This window comes from Neltuma alba, unplaced genomic scaffold (assembly GCF_004799145.2).
Source record: "Neltuma alba isolate B1F8T4 unplaced genomic scaffold, ASM479914v2 tig00003008_pilon, whole genome shotgun sequence".
NCBI classification, from domain to species: Eukaryota; Viridiplantae; Streptophyta; class Magnoliopsida; order Fabales; family Fabaceae; genus Neltuma; species Neltuma alba.
Window position 1 is genome coordinate 1 of NW_021633103.1, and position 16,687 is coordinate 16,687.

General features: G+C 37.3%; 2 protein-coding genes across 2 annotated transcripts; one reads left to right on the top strand and one right to left on the bottom strand.

Moving 5' to 3' along the window:
* Positions 1 to 2,038: 2,038 nt before the first annotated feature.
* Positions 2,039 to 8,471, bottom strand: LOC114739993 (THO complex subunit 5A). The gene is made up of 8 exons (XM_028928109.1): positions 8,178 to 8,471; positions 7,036 to 7,326; positions 5,900 to 6,230; positions 4,620 to 4,963; positions 4,262 to 4,521; positions 3,388 to 3,991; positions 3,167 to 3,301; positions 2,039 to 2,869 (listed from the first exon to the last, which is right to left on the bottom strand). Exons 1-8 carry the CDS (start codon positions 8,415 to 8,417, stop codon positions 2,612 to 2,614), a joined length of 2,463 nt encoding a protein of 820 aa, XP_028783942.1. The 5' UTR covers positions 8,418 to 8,471; the 3' UTR covers positions 2,039 to 2,611.
* A 1,186-nt stretch (positions 8,472 to 9,657) lies between these two features.
* On the top strand, positions 9,658 to 16,078 carry LOC114739992 (uncharacterized). The gene is made up of 11 exons (XM_028928108.1): positions 9,658 to 9,740; positions 9,836 to 9,875; positions 9,985 to 10,039; positions 10,421 to 10,485; positions 11,064 to 12,079; positions 12,375 to 12,544; positions 13,038 to 13,269; positions 13,780 to 13,915; positions 14,515 to 14,609; positions 14,694 to 14,817; positions 15,768 to 16,078. Exons 1-11 carry the CDS (start codon positions 9,658 to 9,660, stop codon positions 15,843 to 15,845), a joined length of 2,094 nt encoding a protein of 697 aa, XP_028783941.1. The 3' UTR covers positions 15,846 to 16,078.
* The last annotated feature ends 609 nt before the right edge of the window (positions 16,079 to 16,687 follow it).

The window sequence follows — 16,687 nt, forward strand, 5'->3', positions numbered from 1 at the left end:
GTTCCTTAGAGCAATTTTACTAAATAAATGACTTCATCAATGGATAGGAGTTTTGATAAAGAGCTTGGGTAGAAAACATTGCAACTTATGATGATGTCTTTTCTACAGAAAATTGGATAATTGGTGTATTTTTATAGAATGTACGCATTCAGTGATTTTTATGTGTATCCTTAAGTTGTTACGCTTGCCATTCTCAACATAGGATGAATTCAGGAAGCTGGTTTGGTTCATAACGGTGGCCGACTAATATGCTACCCTTACTATGGCTTAGTTTCGTAATTATACTTTCTAATATTAGCATAAAGATCTGAGATTCATTTGTAATACAATTTCCATACAATTTGGGTGACTTTCGATGTTTTGGTTACATTTCTTTTCCACTTGTTTTATTTCCTTGATAACTGGTGAATTGACCGGATGATCTTTTTAGGAAAACGTAAAAGCTAGAAGGAAATATGCTTATTATCGCGTTGCCCGAATTTAAGTTCTAGATTTCCTGTTGCTTAATTGTCGCCCGCTATAAAAGTCATCTCTACCGTTCATCTTGTTGCATGTTTGGTCTCCAATTTGGAATTCTTCCAGTTTGATGTATGCACTGAGTGACTAAGAACTAACGTGCTTTAGCATGTATGTAGTTCATAATTATCTGAGGATCGCTCTATATCATGTGAAGCAGAAAGAATGTTCCGAATTAGCTGCTTCAGTAAAAAAAATGTATCAATAAGGAAATCTTCTTGAAATACGAACCGATAAGCATTATATGGCATCTGTTTTCTTTTCCCCGTGATAAATTGTGATGGCGTAGAGATGGCTTTCTTGGAAGCGCTTGCTGCTTCAAATTTGTAATATTTGCCATATGTTGCCTATCATACTGTAATATTCCGAGACTGGCAAAAGCATTTTTCTCTTTGTTTATTCTCTACCATGTGTGTAGAAGTGCATTTCATAATGCGGTGAGGATTGATAATGCCTTTGTCCTGAATTTTGTGGCTTTTGGTAACATCTCAGGTAAAGGAGATGACGAATTTGCAGCAAGGGGCTAAGAAAAGGTGCTTAAGACAACAACACAAACTGGACCATGGTAGAGTGAAAATCGGACGTTGACTCCACTGTTGAAAGCCATGTATCTTAGATTAATGTACATACATATAAAACCATATTTGTTGTAGATTCATAGGTAGTTTCTAGATTAGCACAAAGTTTGATATCTGGTTCCTTTTTGGAACACCATAGTGGTTAGGCAAGGGTGAGAATATATCGTGTGAATATGTTTTAGCACACGTCCGACTTCGTGCCACCGTTGCCCATTTGTTACTATCTTGCGCAGTCTGCTCCTCGCTGGACGTATTTGTTGGGCACATTAAAGTTTTTGGTCTTAGATTTAACCCGTTGTGGCACAATTGGTGGTTCAGAGTGGCCTAAAGTAACGTGTTATCTGGCGGTCATTTTTCTAGTTGCATGAAAGCGGAAACCACTTGTTTCAGCCAGAAATGTGTTATCCTGTCGTATGCGTTGAAGACGCCCTAAAAGGTTACACGGTGCACTCATAATTCACCGCCTAATGTCACGCTGGTAGGTGGGCTTGTGGTGGGTATTGTAAAAATGAAATCAATGCAATTTCCGACATAGTAAATGAGTATGAATTCTCTGAAGTAATGAATTTGAATTCTCTTAGTGAATGAGATTACCGACTGACTTGCTGAAACGTATGTAGTACGCAAGGTCTGAAATATTCTGAGCCTTGTGCATTTTAGTTGAATTCCTCAATTAATCGGTACTATTAATGGCCAAAAAATTGTAATGGAAGTGTCAAAAGGGTTTCCAAGCAACGTTGATATGACTCAAATTTCAAACATATTACCTCCGTAAAACGCACACCCAATACAGACATGACAATGAGATGACTTCAAGTTTCAGATGATAGAGAAACATCTCATTATTACTTAGTCGGATTCTGCAAAATAATGTTACAATCAACTACTCTGTACAAAGAACCTAGCATAAAATTTGAACACCTAAAATGAGTAGTATTAAAGAAAATCCTGCATCGTAGTCTCCAAAGCATCCGCAAAACAAGATCTTGAGAAAAATTCCACAAAGTTGGCTCCTCTTAGAAACCAAAATATGTTGCCGCACTAACCCACTTGTTAAACATTGCCTATTTGCTGGTCCAGTTGAACCATCTAAGCGCTACCACAGCCACAGCTGTTTTCTTGTGCGGTAAGCAAATTGATATCCCAAGGCCACATCTATAAACACAAAGACTACATTTGGTACGAAGCATTAAAAATAAGAGATTATGATTGGGATTGTAATTGAAAAAATTTATTAAGAGTATTTAATATAAAAAATTGCTTGTTATATAGGATTGGTTAAACCCATGTATGTGAGATTAGAAAATATTACAGGAGAAAGTGGTATTCCTCAATTTTAACTTTATGGGTTTGTCTAATCCCATATAATAAACAATTACTCCTACTAAATACTATTTTAATAATTTTTTTTAATTGCAATCCCAATTCCAATTCCTCATTTTTAATACTTCTTATCAAACGGGACCAAAACGTACATCCTCTTCAGGACTACCGCCTCCAGACCTCGACTATTGGAATTAGTTGGGGGTTAATTCAAAGTTTTTCCAGGAGACAATCTTCCTTCGGTCCCTTCCTCTAAAAGATCTATTCAGGAACCTACCATTTACTGGCTTGCATAGACCAATGTCAACTACAGAGGTACAACTTTTCCCTCCAGATGGTGGGGAAGCTTCCTCTAAATGATAGTCGAACAGCATAGCAAGACAGCGCACTTGATGAGCCAATACATAATTTCGTTGCTCTGCAGGTAGCACCCTTAGCATGTGAAGATTAACCTACAAGTGAGACAAGGGAAACATGAATATCGCTACAAGGAGAGATGAAAGACAGTAAGAAAGCCGACAATAATCTGCAGGTTTATCACGGCAGATGGTTTTCTTCTCGTTTCCTGTTTTCTTAGATAGGATGAGCGCGGGGCATCAAAGATCTGGCTCACCCATCGCGGTAATTATGAGCTAAAACACCATATCACATTACCATACAATGAATCCCGTCCTCAAAGATTCATATACCTAATATGTCTGGTGATTCTATTGCAATGATACCTCTCATGAAGAACATCAGTTACTCACCTCAGCTTCCATAGCACGAAGTTCATTGTACCAGTCCAAGCCATCCTTATCCTGATGTCTTTTCCCAGAAGATCCAAGGCTAAGAGTCAATGCAAAAAGAGGAGGCCTAAGAGGATACTCCATACTGATCTTGATCTGTAGGAAGAATCAGAATCAAAACCTGGGTGAACGTGTGAGTAAACAAACAACTGACAATTCAGAGAGAAAAAGGGTTCACATACCTTTGCTTCTAGATTCACACTCCTCTTATCCACCCCGATTTTTCCACCAAGAACAAGGCAAAATTCCTTGACCCCGTAATCCGTCCATGAAATCTCAGACTTTCTGAAACAATGATCATATGCCATATCCTCAGGTTCTGGTTCAATTTGCGCTGGCTCATCAAGATCACTGTCAGCATCTAGCAAAAGTTCAGAGTTGTCATCAAAGTTCTTGAAACTTCGTGATTTAACCTTGTGCTGGGGAGTGATGCTTTTTGAAATTAAACTCAGTTGCTTGGAATGGTCGAGACTAGACCCCTTTGAATAGGGTGGCTTGACATCACCTACAACAGAAATGCTAGGCAGCAAAGATGGAAGTTCCCCATCTTCCCTTGTACCCTCGGGTTCCTCCTTTGTGGCACCAGATTTCTCACTTGCATCAACATCCATTGGTTCCTGACTGTGCTCCTGCTTATCTGCAACCACCAGAGATGAAGATTCGTTTGATATGGACCTTAGAGGTGACCAAACATCCAAATTGCATGCAGGAGTGTGCATAGCCCATGGAACGCTTTTGCAGGATAGAAGAGGCCACTCAAGTTTCCCAAGAGATTCAAGCTGCTCCCTGTAAGCCAGCAACGGTAAACAAATTTTAACTATAGTATGCTCAAACACAACAAACGCACAAACTGGGAGGTCCCCCAAATTAGAATGATATGTTGAATTTGAAAACAATCTTAAATGAGCAGAATGCATTGGGGGGGGGGGGATATGACCATTTGTCACTATAGCAGAAGATTAAATTGACAACATTATAGTATTTTATTTTATCTCCGTTGAATATCTGAGGGTCCTTCATATTATAAAACTTTTAAAACACAGAACTGCAACTCACAGAAGAGCCAACTGAGCTTTTCTACGGGAACGAATCCTCTCTAGAACTGTCTGTACCCGGTTCTGATGGCGATAAAGAGAAAGCCCAGATGTGACATCTTCATTCTTTGTTCTGTTGCCTAATGCTTTACAGCCAGATAGCAGCAGAGGAGACACCTCTGGCAAGAAATCAATACCTGCCAGGTGCTGCGCCCATTTATAAGGTCGTGAAGTTCTATAACCATTGAACATTAGAGAATCCCCAACAGATAGCTTGGCTGACTGAATTACATTCAAAAAGAATGTAATGACATAAATTAGCAGTTCAAGTCAGGTAGAATGAAGAATAAGCCAATGACATGCAAAGTAGATATCCATACCGTATGAGGAAGTTCAAAACCTGTGTCATCAGGGAACAAATTGCATAAGATATCATTCTCAGGATCATCATTAGGTGCTTCAATTCCAACACAAATCACATTCAACTTCACCAAGTACTCAAATCTTAGAGTAAAGAGTTTTGCTGACTTGGGATCAGGATTCTCATCATCATACACATGGAGGATGACTTTAAGTGGATGAACTTGAAATACTCCTGCCTGATCAAGGCTTTCCTTGCCTTGAACCCTCCTTGGCCGTTTTCTTCGCCTCTGCCCATCTTCTTCCTCATCAAGTGCATCATCATCTATTTTGGAACTTTCCACAGTGGGGGGAATGCCTAAGTAAATAAAACCATGTCATAAAACTCCTGGATTTTCTGTTTTGGGTAGAAGACAACATTAATGTCAAATTTGAACAAGGAACCCAATAGGAACCAATGTCCTTAATTAGTTTTATTCTAGGAAGAAGTGTGGCAGCCCCACTTCAGATGGAGACTCAATCTAGGATTAGATATTATAATATTTGTGTTTTAAGTTTTATGTCTACACGTGGCCCATGTTATGTGTCTTGCGTTAACCATTACAAGTGTCTTGTGTCGGTTACTATGTTATTGCCAGTTTCATGTATGCAGGGGGCACGGTAGTTATTTTCAGTTGTTGTGTCAGACTATAAATATAAATATCATATTATGTATTCTGCCAAGGACATGAATGAGGTGATACTCAGAAAAACTTTGGAGATTCTCCTACTTCTACCGTTAGATTCAGATTGTGAAAGACCCACTCGCCCACTTTCTCCGTTCTCTCTCTACGCCTCATTCTATTTTTTTTCTCTCTATCGAGTTTCTACCAGGACCACAATTAAAATACGACATTTTAACAATCCCAAAGCTATGTGGGATGCACAATTAAGAAAGACGGAAGGCATTGAAGATGCTTACTACTGTTGAGCCAATAAAAGATGAAACAAAGATTAGTACTGAAATGGCAGTACTTGAAAACAAGATAATGTTAATAAAACTGCCTCTCCTCTAATCCCTTCCCGTTGCTAACATTGAAACCTGATGCTGCTGATAACACCCCCCGCCCAAAAAAAAAAAAAAAAAAATAAAAAGTTCAATGCTGGTCTGACTGTTGGAGCAATGGTCTAGTTTGAAGTTGAACCATAAAAAATTTACCGACAGATTAACTTCATAATTAAGTAGACACACTGCCAGCTGCATGTATCTGATTAAATTTGAATAATTGCTAGAATTGACATGTCAACTCTATTACCAGTGTCTTTTGAGCTTGATGGCGGGCAAAAGCTTGAGCATCTTTGAGGCTTCCTATGGTCTCCAGATCAATGGATTCTCCAAATGCCTCCTTTTGAGCCAATAGCTGTGAGTATATCACATAAAGAGGAGGTGGAAGCAACTCTGCTGAATGATGCTGCTTTTGTTTCTTAGAATGCAAAACTCCCAATTGATTTTGTACTGGCAAGGACGTTTTCTTAAGAGACTTGAGATGTGAAGGGAGACTTGAGAGGAACTTCTTTCGATTTGCAATTGTCTCAGAAAGACTCCTTTTTTGCAGTTCCAGTTTCTCATGAAGCTTGCAAAGCTCTTTGCGCTGATACAAATTCATAATTAAATTTTTATAACATATTAATTATTGATAAAAGAGAAACATAAAGGCAGATCAGTAACAAGAGTAAAAACGACCAAACATTGAAGCTAATATTTTTCAATCAACATGGTACAGCTAGAATCATATTAAAGACTTAACTCATATGTCATGGTCGTACTCAACTGTCAAATAACTTCAATCCATAACAGATCAAAAGTAAACGACTTTTTTTCTTTTCTTCTTTTTTTTAAAAAAAAAGAACTACAGATGCTAAACATATAGGGCATTTTATTCTTCTTTAATAATCCTTCTATTTGTTAATATGGAAGATTTGCAAGAGGCACAACAATATAATTTGGAACCAGCAGTCATCTAACACATAACTGGTTCCGTTATATTCATTGCTGCCAGAGGTGAGTCCAGGAATTCCGGAAATTATTGAAGTTTCAACCTTCCGCTCCTTAACTCAATGTCAAAGACTGTGTACCTCCTCCAGGAATAAATCATTGAGAATTTTTACAACACAATTTTCTTTACTAAGCATGTATTTTTCAATGCTTTAACAGCGTCTCAGTTGAGACACGTCAATAAATGAAAACATGCGCCAAAGATGCCACAAGTGGGACCAATGACATCACTTTAAAACATGAAATTTAATGGTTATCTTCACAAAAACTATAATTCACACATTAGCATGCCTCTTGCTTTTTCTTGAATTTTTTCTCATTCCTTCACGTCCACCTTATAGCTATTTGTCACAGGCCCACAGTGACAAGTAGCTGATTGAAATAGGATGACAAAATATCACCTGGAATAGCTCAAAATTTAGCCTCTTGAGCATCAAGTTGTGGCCACTATCATTAGACAATAAGGATTCCTTTATATCTTCAGGTGCATCACGAAAAAATTCTTCTTCAGGTACAAGTTCTATGTCAGGGTATTTTGTTTTGAAGTCCTTGCAAGCCTTTATCGCCTTAAGATAGTGACTTTTCTCGTACATCAGGTTGTGAAGCTGCAAGGATGTAAAGTCTACAGGTGCCTTTGCGCGTTCTGTCTCCATTTTAACACGGTCTTCCTCTATCAAGATGGAGCGGTTTGCCTGAAAAAACATATTAATGCCTATAGTTTAATGCAAAAAGGTGCAAATCTTAAGGAATAGATTCTTGGCACATGAACCTTGAACAGACATATAAATGGATGGTCAGTGGCCTTCAGAAACCATTGGATGAGTAAACTATGACTATAAAGGTTTGCCTATTGGGCCTGAATGATTCTGTATTTAAATTGTGAATGGCTGGTTGATTGGAGGGGAAAAATAATGGCATAGAAGCAAAGAGCTCGCCATCCACATTCATTTTAATCTTAAGAAATATTTTAATCTCAAACTAAGTAATTAAAATGGGTTGAAGATGCAGTGCAAAGAGTTTCCTTTTTTTGCCCGGGCCAAAGTAGTTTGCAAATTTTTCATTTTCCAATTTCTCTAAAAAGCACCAAGGAGTGAACATCAAAGCCTTTCTATCTATCCCCATTTCAACGCCCTTCCTGTTATTTCGTTACAACTTCCACCTCTCATACCAAGCATGCCTAAAAGCCCTCATGACAACCTATTGCCCACTCAATAGTGAAATCCTCATTGCCGGATCACGCATGTGAAATTGATGTCTCTATTAAACTAACAGTGAAATGTTTCGTCTCCTCCCAAATTTGAAATCAGTATTATTCATCACCTTAGTAGGCGGCTTTCATGCCTTTTCATTTTATTTTAGAAGTGACAATTTATATACTTTACACTTGCCAAGAACCCGTCGTGTGCTTGACCTCAGACCTCGCTGGCCGTCAGATCGATCTATTGTTCATTTTGAATTAACACACAAAACTTAGCCGCGAGGCTAGTTATAAACCCTAGAGCAGTAAAAGGGAGCGGGGTAAGAATACTAAGAGTATAAGGACCTGGCGAAGAGTGACAAAGTTGAGGAACATCTGAGTAACGAGCTCTCGGAGCTGCGACTTAGGTTTACCCTCTCTTTTAAGCGAGAGCATCTCACCAACGATCTTTTCTACCGAAGCTTTGCTATTCTGCAGCATTTCGTATGGAGATTCCTCCAACTTGCATTCTTCCGCCGAATGTCCATCACGTTGGTCTTCTCCTTCCACCGGCACCGGCGCCTCCTCTATCTCACCGTCTTCCATTTCTGTCCGCAGCTGCAATGGAGTTCGAGGAGCCTACACTCCCCCGCTCTCCGTATTTACAGAAGTGTTTTAAATGAACAATAACAAAAGAAAATTTGTCCGGCAAGGAAATCGAGGTAGTAAAGTACCAGGTGGATTTACCAGATCGTTAGTCCAGTATATGGTTTTGTCCTTATAAACGTTAGCCCATTACACGGTGTCCGCTAATTATTTATAATAAATGAATATTATTTTTAAAAATATTTATATCAATTATGTGTATATGTAATAAAATCTTTAACATGCTGGTAAAAAAAAATAAAATCTTTAAGATGTATAATATTATAAAAATTATCATGAGAAAAATAGATAAATATGACAGAAAAAATGTATTGAAATTTTATATTTATGACCAAATTAAAAACTAAATTAATTCTTATATTAAGGACTAAATAATATACTATCTCTGGTTCTTAATATAAGACTTAGCTGATTAATTTGGAGAGATTAAAAAAATTAATTAAACTAGTTATTTATAATAAATAAATGTTGTCTTCATAGAATACCTTTGTTAATCATGTGTATTAGTTAAAATTACTATTTGATAAAACCTTTAACATGTACAATTACTATAATAAGTATTTTAAAAAAAAGGATAAATATGAAAGACAGAGTGAATTAAAGTTTTATATTTATAATTAAATTAAAACCAAACTAGTTTTTATATTAAAGCTAGGAGGTTGTAATTGATTACAAGTTTATAATGATGATTAATAATATTTTATATTTATATTGAATATAATTATAAATATTGTTAAGTGTATATTTTAGTTTTTCAAACATGTAAAGATGTGCTGATATTTAAAAGGGACACTCAGTTACCCACGGTCACTAATTGAGTTTTTGACTAGCACTCACCGGATTGATGTTAATTTATTTTTCTTGCCAACAATTTGTGTTTATATAATGCAAATGCAAACAAAATAATAGTGCTAATATTCTTGATGAGAAAATAGGCTATTTTTTGACCAAAATAAAATAGGCTAAATTAAACGACCTGTATTTTGCATGGAGTTGGCGACTTAAATCCACACACGGGATTTAATTGTTATGAATTAAAATTGGAAATTAAAAAAATGTAACCGGGATGTAGCGAGCGGCATAGAAACTAGAAAGGGGAAGTGACCGCTCGGCGAGAAACCGGGGACTCGAGTCCTTGCGAAAGACGAATGACCCGACTCTTCTCTCACTGAACTACAGGATGGACACCGCCGATTCCGAATGTTGTAGCCCTTCCATCAAAGCTCTCGGTTCGCTTTTCAAGCTCACCCAAGTCTACCTATGGTGCCGCTCCTTTGTCTCTCACTCATATGCTAGATTTTTTTCTCTATCTATATCCTTTTCTTGCTTCTTTGGTTTAACTTTCTCATTAATTGCAGGGACGATGGTGCGCAGGTTTCATCATTAGCCGAGCGCTCTGTTAGTTTTCTAGCCGTTTGTCGAACTGAATATTTCTATTTCTTATGCTTTTTGGTAAGTGTTGTCTGATTTCTCGTTCACTTGCTCTCTTAACACTTATTTTGCCTAGAGACCGACTGAAGCTGATGACGGTAAAGGCTTACACTTCGTTCCTTCAACTGAAGGCAAGTGTTTCTCCCTCTCTCTAGCACTTCTAATTTCTCAGTTTTGTCACCGGAGTTTTTGAATCATGTCCTAATTTTCCTGCAAGTTTTTTGCATCTCATAACAGAAGAATGGATGAAGCAGTTTTCAGGAGAAAAACAAGAAAAAGAAAGAAAGAAAGATTCCGTCAAACCAAAGTCAATCTTCTTGAACTGGCGATTATTTTCCAAAACATTTTATTAACCACCAGAAAACGCTTTCCAACAAGCCTTTTTATTTTCCGGGAAAAATATGGTGCCCTTATCTATCATTATGTTTTCCAGTGCTCATGTAATTGACTGTGCTTGGAACTGTATTTAATAGTTTTATTCTCTTATGTTGTTATGACGGCGTTCTCTGAAGATATGGAATTTACAAGGCAGATGAGTGCATTGGGGCTTCCTCTTTCCTTTCACACAAATAAGGAGGTATACTTAGTTGCTTACAAACGTTCTTGTATCTTCCCGATGGAATGCTTTCCTTAAAAGTTTAAATATTTTAAATAATGCCAGACATGTAAGTTTGTATTTCAAGTTACTCAATGCCTGAAATCTTCACTATCAAACATAATATAACTACAACCTGAGTGCACTTTCTAGAGTACATTTGAATGATAGATGCGGTTGTGACAGAGGAGATCCGGACATGAATATGTACCTTCAAAAGCCATAATTTTCCTGTATCAATTGTGATACGTGGCGATTGTAAGAACTGTTATAAAATAACTTGTAACTACTTCAGTTGGGAAGTAAACAGAATAAACGACTGCTAAAAGGGGTACAAGGATCACACGTATACTGCTATTTTGGGTTGTTGTTGAATAAAGTCACTTCCGTTAATCCTTTTTCTCTCCCTTCTCTACTACTTTGTACCAAATTGCTGCTAATAATTTTCAGTATAGACATTGTTGTTCACAATCTATTATCATTTTCATCATACTCTTTATCTGCTCGTTAATTGCTGTCAAAGCTGCTATTGATTATATCTCTGAACTATCTTATTACAGAGAAATGGACAACTAAAAGGCAAAAGAAAGGGTAAACGTAGTCATCAAAAACCTGTAGATGAAGCACTTTCCAGAGTGAATGTAGAGGAGGTTGTATCTCCTGACATTTATTATCATAATACAAGTAATTCTTTATCATGTATATCAATGATGGGTGAAAGCAAATCGTGTCATTGTGATGGTTCAGTGGGTGCTGATAGCTCTCAATGTGTCTCTGGAGAGGGTGACAATGCAGCAATTTATACTGGTGTTTTGTCTGATGTTATCAGGGAGCAACATGACGATGACAAAGAGGATGATGTGACTGATGTCGCTCGGGATGGTGACTTATTGATTAGAAATATTTCTTTATGTGATGATTTGAAAGTTGCATCAAGTTCACCTGTTGGATCTTCTGCTGGAGGTAGAGACAGTTTGACAGTTTCCGATGCCAACCTTTGCAGAATAGAAGATGGTGAACAGTTGATTGATCATAAATGCTTGGAAGTTGCGTCAATTGTTTGCAAAGATACAGAACATGAGACCTTTTGCAATGGTGACAGTGTTATTTTGCAGTCAACTTCATTTCCTGTGAGTTCAGAAGGAATTGGAGGTGACATGGTTGCTGACTCAAGTGACTGCGGTGAACTTGGAGAATGGATGGTGTATTGGGATACTTTTTATGAGAGAAGCTACTTTTACAATATCAGAACACAAGAAGCCACATGGCACCCACCCCCGGGGATGGAGCATCTAGCAACTGGTGGTTGTACAGAAATGGATAATGGTGGCACTGTAGCAGCAACAGAGGAGCATGCTTCTCAGAACAAGACTAACACCGTTGAGGAAGCTTTGATTGTAGAGGAATTAGCTAAACAAGATTTGTGTTCAACTGACACTGGATTTAGTTCTGACAATGTGATCTCTGATATCAATATACAGAGTGAAGGCCAGTCCTTTGAATTGATTGAGAGTCGTAGTTGTGATGATGGGGTTTCATTCTGCTTAATGTCAGATGCCCCGGATTATAACATATGGTATTACATCTTGTACCTAACCCACCATAAAAGTTGTAAATTATTCAACCTTAATTTATCATGCTATGATCGTCCCTGGAAAGGATTTATTTGTGAGGTTATACATTTACACTGGATACTTTATCACTTCTTCATATGATTCATGAGACTTACATTTCCAAGACAGCTCATTTAATTTGCAAGGCTAACCAAGTGCTTCAATTATTAAATGTATTAGTTATCCAAAAATGCTTCTTTCAACTCACCTTTCCGGTTTCAATATTCTACTTGTTCTTATACTCGATATGCCTTGCAGCTCTCACAAAAGATGCATCAAGCCAACTTCTGAGGGTAATGACACATGCTTGGATATCACCGTTCCTACTGTGAATGGGTTGCATGCTAAGTCTGATCCTTCCATGAAAATACAGGAAAGGACCATGAAAAGAAAACCAAGACAGAGACGACTGTATGATGAAACTGAAGGTATGTATTATCATGAAGTTTCTATGATAACTTTGCTGATTCTCGACCCCCCAACTCGCTGGCTCCAATTTTCTTAATAATGCTTTCCCAGAGTCAAATACTGAGAAAACTAGATACATGGAGATATTGCCATACTAAGGTGATTTTATGATGCAAGTTATCACATCTAGACCTTGTACAGATATTTCTTTTATTTGTCTTGCACTTGTATGCATACACAGTCATTCTTTGATAGAGAGTGTTTTTAGGTGCCACTTAAGGACATGTGTTTCTTCAGAGAATGTTAGTAAAAATTGAACCAAAGATAGATGCTTGCCTGATTGATTAGAACTAATTTCTGGGAGTTTCATGCCTTGAGACATTAATGCTTTTTAATATGTTTTGCTTCCTTCCTTGATGGGACAATATAGCCAATTGTATTAATTGAAGTCTTCCAGTACTTGTATTGTTACTTGTTGCTGCCTATTTAATCTACTTATTTTTCATTTTGCAGGTTGCCAGTTTCAAGAATTGCATGAAGAGTATTCTGCTGCTATTGGGAAATATTGGCATCAGAGATATAGTTTATTTTCTAGATTTGATCATGGTATAAGAATGGACGAGGAAGGATGGTTTTCTGTCACTCCAGAGCTTATTGCTCAGCATCATGCATTACGTTGTGCTAGTGGCATCATAGTTGATTGTTTCACAGGGGTTGGTGGAAATGCCATCCAATTTGCGCAATGGTGAGTACCAAGTAGTCATGTGTTGTTGACCAGCATAGTTTGCGTAGATTTTGGTGGGCAATTTTTCCTAGTTGTATTTTTCAAATTTATAGGACTGATAGTTTTCAATGAATAAAAAAACTGTTTATGGTCCATGTCCATTGGAACACAAGCCATTAAAGTACACAGCGGAAAGAATGAAGAGAAAATTGGGGAGGGGGACCATGACGAAGGACTAAGTGTCACAGGTTGAGGTGTCCCATACGTATGTCTGGGAGGTGAATAGGTAGGAGAGAGAAATGTCATTAGCTGGGTTTAAGAGCTTGTAGGCAGAGTGACAGGGAAGGAAAGAGATCATTTGGCTAGGGAGAGTCTTTAGCCTTCAAATGCTAGAAATTTTGTTTTCTTTGTAGATTTTATCTTGTAATCATCCGATGCTTTTGGCATTCCCTGATACATTTTCGTTTCTTTCCTCTGAGTGATATTTGATATCTGTAAATGGAAATCTATTATTTGATATTATACTTACAGTTGCAGACATGTGATAGCAATTGATGTTGATCCAAGGAAGATTGATTATGCAACGCATAATGCTGCTATCTATGGAGTGGGTGACCAAATTGACTTCATTATAGGAGATTTTTTCCTTTTGGCACCGAAGTTAAAGGTACTACAGTCGATAGATGACAATATTTTGCTCTTGGTGTTATATCCTTTCTAGCTTGTGCAGGCCGGTCAAAGTCATAATTGATATCTTGTAGTTAGGCTGCTTACATCTGGTATGTTTTAAAAATGTGATCAACAGAGATATTGAAGACAAGTAGTAAGAAATTATGCTTTATTCCTGTACCTTAAGAGCATCAATCATGGCCTCGTGCTATTCTGTACTCTGCCAGTGTCAAATGCTGACAATTGTAGTGACATCAGAGAGATATTTATTAAATTATAAGAAGTTAAAAAAAAAAAAAAGTATCTTAGAAATGGAAATGTGGATATTTCTTTTTTTTTTTTTTTGGGGGGGGGTGTTATTGTGAGCTTTCCTTAACCATCTGAAAAGGAACCTGTTCTAGAAAGCTGATGAGCAGGCTTACTTTTTCATTGTACGCATGCTTGCACTGACAGATAATTTCTTGTACTCTTCTTATTCCAGGTGGGTAAGCTGCAGTTAAGATATTGTCATGCATAGTTCTCTTCTGTTCCTCTACTCATAATCTACTCAGCAATATGTTGTTTATATCTAAAAGATTTAAAATGCTTGTTCTGCAGGCTGATACTGTTTTCCTATCTCCTCCTTGGGGGGGACCTGATTATGCTAAAGTTATGACTTATGACATGAAGACGATGCTTAAACCACATGATGGGTTGGTAGATTTTTTTTTGTATTTTTGGGTCAGATAGATTAAATAGTTTTAGTTATCTTGTTTATTTGACCTTCTGATGTGCAGATATGTTCTCTTCCAAGCTGCAAAGGAAATTGCCTCTAGAGTTGTCATGTTCCTGCCGAGAAATATTGACGTGAACCAATTGGCAGAATTATCTCTATCAGCCTGTCCTCCATGGTCTTTAGAGGTATTGGCCTGCTCCTTTTTTATTTGATATACATTCTAGTGGAAGCCTGGTTCTCAAAGCCCCCACCCCCAGAAAGGGAGAAGGAAAAAAAAAGGGGGGGTTGTTAAAAAGATCGTTGGGAAAAAAAACGAGTGAGAGTAATGATTTATTATTTGTTTGAATACTCGTAAATATATACCTTTTAAATGTAATTTATGACGTTCCACTAACCCCTTAATGTCCATTTGAGATTATGGTTTTGGTATATCTGCTTATGGAGGATATGGTAAGAGAAATAAATGTATTAAAAGCAATTTAAGATGTGATTTTGTGCCTGCATTGAAAGTAGAAGGTATTAACATAAGGATATGCATAGTTAATTGATCGTTTTTAATTTATTCCTGTCATGCTTTGCTTGGCGTGAGAATAGTTGGGATGTTTTACGTTAATAACGTGAACATTATGTAACAGCAGTATTTAATTTGGACTTTAACGAGTTGGCTCCACTAACACTATTATTGTCCGAAATTTGATACAATTATAATTTAATGAAGCATTTTTTGGGGAGAAAAAGAAGTGCAAAGTTTATGAGGAACATGGATTATACAGTAATTTTGGTCAAAATTTTATTTATCTAATAACTTTTTTTTTTTTGGGTGAGAATATTTATCTAATAACTTTGCTTGGCTGAGAATTGCGCGAGTCTTCCTTTGAATATTCAGGATTAAAAATTTGAGGTAAAGGCGTGAAATGGGAGAAATATATACCTTTTTACCACTAGAACAGAATGAAGAAAAATAATCAGGATTCTAAATCACGTCTTTCTTTCATGAAGCCACCTAGTGACCCGAGGTTACAATCTTTATTTTCTTTTGGTTTGAGGTTAACTATTATATTTGTATGCCATTATTGTTTAACATATTATGTAACTAACTTGATGAATTAATTCTTTTTCGCCATGATGATCTCAGGTGGAGAAAGTCTTCTTGAATGGTAAACTGAAGGCAGTTACTGCTTACTTCAGCGATACAACAGTTGGAGGGTGCTGAGTACAACTCTTCTGGTTCTCTTTCATTACATGAACAACATTTTGCTCCGTAGTGGAAAGAAATCAGTTTGATTAGCCCATGTTATATTGAAGTTGTAGCTGTGGAGTTCGATACATGTTCTTGTTCTCTTTGTAAATGACAACAATAGATGTCTTGATTTATCTTGTATTAGCACAGTTAAATTATTACACCGGGCCTAATTTAGCAAGGATTTTTCTTTCGTTGATTATCAAGCTATGCTCACGTGAAGAATTTAGGTAATGAAGTGATTGACCACCAACCTTGGAAAACAGATTCACTGGCACTTGAATAATTGAGAGTTGAATTGTGGAAGTAGGAATCGGAAACTAGGGATTCCATACAGACAATTGAACAAAGAGCCCTAAAGACTTTCCTCTTTATTTGGAAAAGGACTGCTTCATAAGTAAGAAATTTACGACCTGTCACCCTAGTCTTTATGTAACCCTACTAATAAATAAAGAAAACCGTAGCATTAATTGATCGCATCAAACTTGAGGCGTGGGTAGGTTTTTTATTTTTAAAGGGCTCAACACGTCATTAGTTCCCAGTGCCTTACCTTACGGGGTGAATAGAAGAGGGCTCTTGCAAGAAACGCCTAAAAAATGAATTTGTCCCTCGCGCAATATCTCAATCAGTGGATCCAACTCATGGGTGAGAGCTGAAAACTGAAGACAGGTACGGACACTCATGTTAGCAGCCCACGCAGCACGAGGACCAGCTCTTGGCTCCCCTCAATTGCTATATATATCTCTTGGATCTGACCTTCCCTATGCTGTGCCTTGCACTTGCAAGGTCCCTACCCTCCAGCTATGTCGCATAAA

Bases quoted from the DNA above. Each gene is read 5' to 3' on its own strand.
- LOC114739993 (XM_028928109.1), bottom strand. From the start codon at position 8,417: ATGGAAGACGGTGAGATAGAGGAGGCGCCGGTGCCGGTGGAAGGAGAA. The intron at 4,522-4,619 runs GTATGGATATCT...AATGTAATTCAG, and splicing joins GTTTTGAACTTCCTCATACG to TCAGCCAAGCTATCTGTTGG. The intron at 2,870-3,166 runs GTGAGTAACTGA...TCTCACTTGTAG, and splicing joins TTCGTGCTATGGAAGCTGAG to GTTAATCTTCACATGCTAAG.
- LOC114739992 (XM_028928108.1), top strand. From the start codon at position 9,658: ATGGACACCGCCGATTCCGAATGTTGTAGCCCTTCCATCAAAGCTCTC. The intron at 12,545-13,037 runs GTATGTATTATC...TTCATTTTGCAG, and splicing joins ACTGTATGATGAAACTGAAG to GTTGCCAGTTTCAAGAATTG. The intron at 14,818-15,767 runs GTATTGGCCTGC...TGATGATCTCAG, and splicing joins GTCCTCCATGGTCTTTAGAG to GTGGAGAAAGTCTTCTTGAA.